Here is an 8,435-nt window from a genome sequence, read left to right as displayed (position 1 = left end):
GTGCTGGGGAATCGGGGAACCCAGCGCCGCGGCCACGGGCGCCCCCGAGTTCGCGCGGCCCCGCGCAGAGCCAGGAGGGCGCGGCCCGGATCTGATCGTTTTGTTGGACGGCGAGACTCGCGGGGTGGCCAGGGAGCCACTGAAACCCCGCGAGAGGCCCAGGGGGCGCCGCCTGGACGGAGGCCTGGGGACCCCGCGGCGTTAGGGGGCTGGATCTGCACTTTGGGGTTGGCAGCCCTAGAGGCTGCGGCGGGGTCACTTCCTCCCTTCTCCAGGCCTTGGTGGCTGGGCTCAGGCGGGACATGCGCAATCCCCCACTTGTCGCTTACTTGAGGAAAGTGTCCAGCGCCCAGGGGTCACCGTTGACCGATTGGCCAAAGATTGAGAGGCAAGCCCGGGCCCTTGGCACGGGAAAGGAGGCCGAGAGGCGCCCTGGGCCCTGTGGATGAGGGCGCTCTGGCAGACACTGTGGAGTGGGCAGCCGGCCAGCTACCCGCTTACAGGCTCCTGAGCAGTGCCAGGCCCAGGGCGGGACGCACAGAACCGCGTCGTGGGTGGGAGGACAATGCTGACCTACACGGGTCTCCCTGCCTCTGAACCGCTGGGACTGGGGCAGAGGGACCGTCGTCCTCGACAAACCAGCAAAGAAAAGCATTTCATTTCCTGACACGTGCTGTAATGGAAATAAAACAGGGAGGAGGTGACTGTGGGCTGAGCCCCAGAAAGATGAGATCCAGAACCCAGGGAACCTCTTGCAGATTCTACCCCTCCCCAACCCCCTTTCAAAACATAACTCTTTCCCTGGCTCTAGTCTTGAGGCATCTCCACGAATCCCTATCTCTCCAGGCTGTCTCTTATCTGCCCCTGGGTCTTTGCATTGGCTTTCTTCTGCCTGGAACTTCTCCCTCCTCTTTCTGTGTGCATTCTTGTCTCAGCTCCAGCCTCACCTTCTCAGGCCTGATTCATGGACAAAGTCACATAGTCACAGTGCTGTTGTAATTTTCTTCCCGACCCTGATTTCTGCTCAGAACTTGCTTATTTTCTTTATGGTCCTTCCCTCCCTAAATGTCAACTCCATGAAGGTCGGGTTCTTGTCTGTCTTGCTCACTGCTGTGTTCCCAGTGCTCAGAACAGTGCCTGGTACATAGTTGGTGCTCCATAAATGTTGGTGAGGTGAATGAAGGAATGATCTTGACCTGCTCCAGGCGGGGGAGGGCCACTAGCTGGCCGCAGAGTGGCTAAAGGGAAGCCGTGGGTAAGGACAGGCTGTATAGGGTCTTGCGGGCCATTGAGGAGTTTGGTTTTACTCTTTAGGGCACAGGAAGTGTAGAGGATTCTGAGTGGGGGAAGGACATCTAATCTGTTTTTAGAGGGGCCTTTGGGCCCTACTGAGGTTGGAGGAAGTTAGAGTACAAATGGACCCTGCTTCACCCAGTTTACTTGGCTAGGAGGCCGGGCAGGTGCTGGCCCAGCCTGACCTTGCCCCCAGCTGATGTACTCTCCCTCCTCCAGGCCCCTGACTGCCAGCAGTGGTATTGCCCCTTGTCACCTGGAACCCCATGCAGCCAGAACCTGGGCCTAGCAGGGCTGGGGCCTGCAGCCGATTCCTGCCCCTGTGTTCACAGTGCCCCAAGGGGGCAGGGGACGCGGTGATGTACGCTTCCACTGAGTGCAAGGCTGAGGTGACACCCTCCCAGCATGGCAACCGCACCTTCAGCTACACGCTGGAGGATCACACCAAACAGGCCTTCGGCATCATGAATGAACTGCGGCTCAGCCAGCAGCTCTGCGACGTCACGCTGCAAGTCAAGTACAAGGACATCCCGGCGGCCCAGTTCATGGCCCATAAGGTGGTGCTGGCGTCATCTAGCCCTGTCTTCAAGGCCATGTTCACTAACGGGCTGCGGGAGCAGGGCATGGAGGTGGTGTCCATCGAGGGCATCCACCCCCAGGTCATGGAGCGGCTCATCGAGTTCGCCTACACAGCTTCCATCTCCATGGGTGAGAAGTGTGTGCTCCACGTCATGAACGGCGCGGTCATGTACCAGATCGACAGTGTGGTCCGCGCCTGCAGCGACTTCCTGGTGCAGCAGCTGGACCCCAGCAATGCCATTGGCATTGCCAACTTCGCCGAGCAGATTGGCTGTGCTGAACTGCATCAGCGGGCCCGGGAGTACATCTACATGCACTTTGGGGAGGTGAGCACAGAGCGGGCTTCGGGACAGTTGTCAGGAGACCAGGATGGATGAGTGGTCCTCACCATCTCCCTTTGAGATGGGAAGGGTCAGACCTTGCGGTACTTCCTGGCAATGTTTAAGTTCCTCCTGTAGTGGTTGGGACCAACTGAGATCTGGAGCAAAACTAGCTTCTGAGTTTTTTTCTTTTTGGTACCGGGGATTGAACTCAGGAGCACTAACCACTGAACCACATCCCTAGCCCTTTTTTTGTATTTTATATAGAGACAGGGTCTCCCTGAGTTGCTTAGGGCCTCATTAAGTTGCCCAAGCTGGCTTGAACTCTCGTTCAAGAGAGCTGATGGGATTTCAGGCATTCATCACCATGTCCAGTGGTTCTGAGCTCTTAATGCACACATCTGGAAAGACCCCGGTGAACAGTTCTGGGAGATACAGTGAGTCTTTGTGGGTGTCTAGGTTTCCTGATTTCTCTGGGGTCAAAGGTGGGGACAGAGGGTGGTGACTATGACAAGAGCCTATCCCCAGAGTGGGCTGAGCAGGCAGTCAGCAAATATTTATTGAAAACCCATGACAGGTGGCAGACTGCAGGTTTGACCCTTAGCTGTATTTTCTGGGTCCACGCAATGTTGTCTCTACAATTTTTGGTTTCATTTTCATTTTTTTCAGTGCAGGAAGTTGTCAAGAAAAAATAATAGAAGAGTTCTCTTTTAAAAAAAAATCACAAGCATGAGCCCTGATTCTTGGGTAGCAGTAAGTAGAGAGATTTCACCCAGGAGACAATAATACATATTGAGCATCTGTAGTGTGAAAATCCCAAGCCCAATATGCTTAAAATCTAAAATCTTTTGAGCACTGACACCACCAGTGGAAAATTCTCATTCAATGGTTCACAGAACACAGGTGTACTAAACATAGTATGCAAAAACCCTTCAGGCCATGTATATGAGGTGTAAGTATTTTATTATTTTTCTTAATTGTTTTTGCAGTGCTAGGGACCAAATCTAGGGCTCATGCATGACCTGAACTACTATATCCTCAGCCTTTTTTTTTTTTTCTGCAGTGGGGGAAGGGTTGAACCCAGGGGTGCTTTACCACTGAGCTGCATCCCCAGTCTTTTTATTTTGAGACAAGGTCTCACTAAATTGTTGAGGGTCTCCCTAAGTTGCTGAGACTGCCTTGGAACTTGTGATCCTCCTGCCTCAGCCTCGTGAGTTGCTGGTATTACAAGTGTGCGTCACCACACCCGGCTGCAGCTCTTTTGATTTTTTTTTTTTTTTTGAGACAGGGTTTCACTAAATTTCCCAGATTGGTTTTGAATTTTCCATTCTCCTGCCTCAGCTTCTGGAGTCACTGCAATTACAGGCATGAGCCACCATGCCTGGTGCTAAGCACAAGGAGTATTTATTGAACACTTAACTTGCTGGGGGTGGCCTCTGTTCTAGGTGACTTACATCCTTTAAATTATTGAGTCATCTGAGGAAATACCCACCTTCTGTGCCCCAGGCTCTAAACCTTAAGAAGTCCTGTATTTTGAGGTGCTACCTGGAAATTTTTGAGTTCCTCCTCCAGTAGTTGGAACTAACTGGGGTAGATGCTACCCTGGTCCCTGTTTCTCTCCTTCGGGATGAATGTTCTCCACTTCTATATGACTTGGGGGTTGACCAGATTCCTTGAGGAGCTCCTGCATTAGTCCTAGGGCTCATGGTTTCTGTGATGATGGGTCTGGCAAGTAGATCCCTCCACTAGCTTGTCCCACGTTTCCTTCTTGGGACTACATGGGTTTGGGATGCCTGAACCAAAATTGTTTATACAGAGAGGTGCCTGACAGGAGATATTTGTCTGGGCCCACCCTCCCTGTGTCCCCTCGGAGTGGCCTTGCTATGATGTGCCTGTTAATACAACCTCCATTCTACAATAGAGGAAATCAAGGCTTTGGGCATTCAGAGGTTTTCCCAGGATGGCATAGAAAGTGGTAGGGTTGGCATTGCAGCTCAGGCTGACTACTTCAGAATCTTTATACATTTTTTTTTCCTAGACTATCACTATTGCTTTTTTTTTTTTTTTCCTTTTTTAGTCAGTCTGCCCTTTTGAAAAAATGCAGTTTTATTTAAAAAAAGCATATGTTTTTATAGTTAAAAAACCAAGTGATACAAAAAGGTATACAGTATGTTGTGTCTTTGCCTGTTTGACTTTTTGCCACATAGTATTAACTCCCTTATTCATTTCACTCATCTGAAGTTTATCTCTGGTAGGTAGAGTGCTTTCTTAGATAGCCCTCGGTTCCATCCCCAGCACCAGGGTGTGGGAGGTGGGCAAGTGCAAAGCAGTTTGGTCTTTGCCCATTTACCAGAATGTGTACTTCAAGCCTGGCACATAGTATTAATTCATTTAATTCTCACAATTTATGAGGTTTCTGCTATTTGAATATCCATTTTACAGATGAAAACCAGTCTGTCAAAGGGACATTGAATAACTTGTTTAAGGTCATTGAATACCTTGTTAGTGGTAGTACAGCTAGTGCTTGGAGAAGGACTTTGGGGGGCGGGGGGAATGGATACACGTGGGAATCAGCCTGTCACACTAGCGCCCTCTGCAGGTGGCCAAGCAAGAGGAGTTCTTCAACCTGTCCCACTGCCAGCTGGTGACTCTCATCAGCCGGGATGATCTGAACGTGCGCTGCGAGTCCGAGGTCTTCCATGCCTGCATCAACTGGGTCAAATACGACTGTGAGCAGCGCCGCTTCTACGTGCAGGCGCTGCTGCGCGCGGTGCGCTGTCACTCGCTCACACCCCACTTTCTGCAAATGCAGTTGCAGAAGTGCGAGATCCTGCAGTCGGACTCGCGCTGTAAGGACTACCTGGTCAAGATCTTCCAGGAGCTCACGCTGCACAAACCCACGCAGGTGATGCCCTGCCGGGCGCCCAAGGTCGGCAGGCTCATCTACACGGCCGGCGGCTACTTCCGACAATCGCTCAGCTACCTGGAGGCCTACAACCCCAGCGACGGCACTTGGCTGAGGCTGGCCGACCTGCAGGTTCCACGGAGTGGCCTGGCGGGTTGTGTGGTGGGTGGGCTGCTGTACGCCGTGGGCGGACGAAACAATTCTCCCGATGGCAACACCGACTCCAACGCTCTGGACTGCTACAATCCCATGACCAACCAGTGGTCGCCCTGTGCTCCCATGAGCGTGCCTCGCAACCGCATCGGGGTTGGGGTCATCGACGGGCACATCTATGCAGTCGGAGGCTCCCACGGCTGCATTCACCACAACAGTGTGGAGAGGTAAGTGACAGGGCCCGGCGGTGGGGACTCCCAGGGTCCCATTCCTAATGGTCCCATTGGGATCCAGGGATTCTGATGTGTGCCCCTACTCTTTTCCCTTGTCTTGGGGATGTAGAAGCCAAGCTGGCCAGAGATTTATAGCCAGTGACCTTGGTCATTGTGTATAGGTCTGGAACTGCTGACTGGACTGTCACAAACCCATATGGCTCCTTTGACAGACTGGGGAAAAATCCCATCACTTTGAAATTGTTGTAATATGCTAATTATGTTGAAAGATAACACCTGGCCGGGCAGCCCGTGGTAGAGCACTTGCTCAGCCTGTGTAAGGCCTTGGCTTCTGCCCCAGCACCCAGTGAAAAACAAACAGATGCCCTGCTGACTGAGGGTACCAGGATTCTGGAGTTGGTGGGTTTGGAGTCAGACTGAAAAATGAGAATTTTTAAATAAGTGCCCCAGAGTCTTCTAATGGATGTGGTCTGCGAATAGGATGGGATGATGCATCACCCTCTGCAGGCCACTTTCAAGAAAGAGAGGGACACTATTAATAACTCCAGCAGCACAGGTATGAACTCAAAGTGCCCACGCCAGCCAGACATGTGGTCACCCCATCTCTGATCATCACACTTTGAGGAAAACCACCCCGGAGTATTCTAGTTGTTAGGATTGGGGTTCTAGAATTGAACACCAGCTCTGCCGCTCCTCGGTGACCCTGGACATGCCATCTCACTGTTCCAAACTGACATCTCATCATCTGTGAAGTGAGGGACAGTAATGGGGCCACCTGTCCATCAGGCTGGTGGGGATGTGGTGAAGTCATATTTTTTCTTTGGGGAAATGGAGCTGCTGATCTGTCCTGGAGAATGATTTTGAGGACTAAAGAGGTCAGACTTATAAAGAGCTAGAAGAGTGTGGGGCCCAGGGGTAACCTTAGCAACTCAGGAAGCTGAGGCAGGAGGATTGCAAGTTTGAGATCAGCCTGGGCTATAGGCAAGACCCGGCCTCAAAATAAGAAATAAAAAGGTCTGGGGATGGAGCTCGGTGGTAAAGTGATCCTGGATTCAATCCCTGGTACCACAGTGAGGGGGGAAAAAAAGTATGGGGCCCATCCTAAGTGTGCCAGGAAGGTCAGCTGTGATTACTGTTGTCACCATCTTTATTATGCCCTTCACAGGTATGAGCCCGAGCGTGATGAGTGGCACTTGGTGTCCCCAATGCTGACACGGAGGATCGGGGTGGGCGTAGCTGTTCTCAATCGCCTGCTCTATGCCGTTGGGGGCTTTGATGGGACGAACCGCCTTAATTCAGCCGAGTGTTACTACCCCGAGAGGAACGAGTGGCGAATGATCACCCCCATGAACACCATCCGAAGTGGGGCAGGTGGGCGTGGGCTGTGGGGAGGGAGCATCCAGGAACACCCCCAGTTCGGGGTGAAACTCCACCAGGCCTGGGTGAGGCCTCTTCCTGTTTCAACCCTCAAACCTGCGGTGCATGTAGAAGAGGTAGAATCTTCCAGACTCCAAACTTCCTGCTCCCGGCTTTGTTTCTGAGGGGTCCCTGGGAGAGAGGGAAGATGGTGGCTGGGCTCCCCAAGGCCAGGCCCCAGAGTGACCCTCCCTGCATGGTGTGGTTTAGGAGTCTGCGTCTTGCACAACCGTATCTATGCCGCCGGGGGCTACGATGGTCAGGACCAGCTTAACAGCGTGGAGCGTTTTGATGTGGAGACAGAAACATGGACTTTTGTAGCCCCCATGAAGCATCGTCGAAGTGCCCTGGGGATTACTGTGCACCAGGGGAGAATCTACGTCCTGGGTGAGGCCCTGGGGACTGGGTAGAAGAGTCCAGACTGCCCCCCACCCCCTTGATGCTGGGGATCAAACCCAGGTCTTGAGTTCCACCCCCAACCCTACTCCATTTCTGGGGGTCAGGTGGCTGCTTTTGCTGTGATCTGCATAGAAATGCTCTTCATCTTGCTGCTGCTTTGTGTTTCCTCCCACTGTCGCTGGCCCGAGTAGTGACTGCCCCTCCACTCTTCCCACAGGAGGCTATGATGGTCACACGTTCCTGGACAGTGTGGAGTGCTACGACCCAGACACAGACACCTGGAGTGAGGTGACTCGAATGACATCGGGCCGGAGTGGGGTGGGCGTAGCTGTCACCATGGAACCCTGCCGGAAACAGATCGACCAGCAGAACTGTACCTGTTGAAGCACTTTTGTTGTTTGGGGGAGAAAAGAAAGCATTGTATTCATACCCAACAACAAAGAAGAGGTTACGGAGTGGATACTCATCCTCCAGGAAGGGAGGCTGGATGCCTCCATATCCAAATGACACCGCTCGAGCAGACCAGAGTGGGAACCCACAAGCCCCTCCCTATAGCCCAGGAGTGTCCATCCAAGACAGACCTCTTGGGAGGGGAGTAGGAAGGGCATGCTCCCAGGTGAGGTCCCACCGCCACTTGGGAGGGACTAGGATATCACCAGCTGCCACCTCCCCTTGGGGTGAAAACAAGTGCCAGATCAGACTGGCTTTTGTTACCTGCATCTTTGCAGTTGGTTCCCAGAGACCTCTAAGGGGCCAGGTGAGGCCGCAGGGGCCGAGGTCCCTCAGGAAGTGTCCCCAGGGATGGGCCTGTACATAAAAGCCACTGGGTTTCTCTGCCCTGGACAGTCATTTTGTTGATAAGTAACCCTGTAACTTTCCAATGAGAATAAAGAACAAACTAACTAGTGTCTTCCACCCGGGCTCTTGCTGGAAGGGCTTCTACTGAAATGTACTTAAAAGTCTTCAATTTAGGGTTTGTATTTGAAACCAGTTTGTAATCTCTACTCACCACATTTTGCCCTTTCTCTCCCAGGTGAGCCACACAATTGTCTCTCAGTTTCAGCTGCTTTGGAAGCCAGTGACCTAACTCTTTGACACATCTCCCAGGATGCCCTGAGGTTTATTTCATACCTTAAT

At 52.4% G+C, this 8,435-nt stretch overlaps 1 protein-coding gene across 3 annotated transcripts in view; it reads left to right on the top strand.

The window, feature by feature from the left end:
- The window catches only part of Keap1 (kelch like ECH associated protein 1), an 8,785-nt gene extending 572 nt beyond the window's left edge, over positions 1-8,213 (top strand). Inside the window, exons 1-6 of one of the 3 annotated variants that reach the window (XM_048795541.1) lie at positions 8-388; positions 1,513-2,198; positions 4,792-5,477; positions 6,649-6,854; positions 7,110-7,286; positions 7,516-8,213. In XM_048795541.1, the coding sequence (XP_048651498.1) occupies positions 1,560-2,198; positions 4,792-5,477; positions 6,649-6,854; positions 7,110-7,286; positions 7,516-7,682 (1,875 nt within the window). In that variant the 5' untranslated portion in view covers positions 8-388; positions 1,513-1,559 and the 3' untranslated portion in view covers positions 7,683-8,213. Of the gene's footprint in view, positions 1-6; positions 2,199-4,791; positions 5,478-6,648; positions 6,855-7,109; positions 7,287-7,515 lie in introns of those variants that run through there. The other 2 variants (XM_015489009.2, XM_048795542.1) reach the window with 2 other exon arrangements.
- The last annotated feature ends 222 nt before the right edge of the window (positions 8,214-8,435 follow it).

Source organism: Marmota marmota, unplaced genomic scaffold (assembly GCF_001458135.2).
Source record: "Marmota marmota marmota unplaced genomic scaffold, marMar, whole genome shotgun sequence".
In the NCBI taxonomy this organism is placed as follows: domain Eukaryota; kingdom Metazoa; phylum Chordata; class Mammalia; order Rodentia; family Sciuridae; genus Marmota; species Marmota marmota.
Note: the sequence above shows the minus strand (reverse complement) of the source record. Positions and strands in the feature narration are given on the sequence as shown.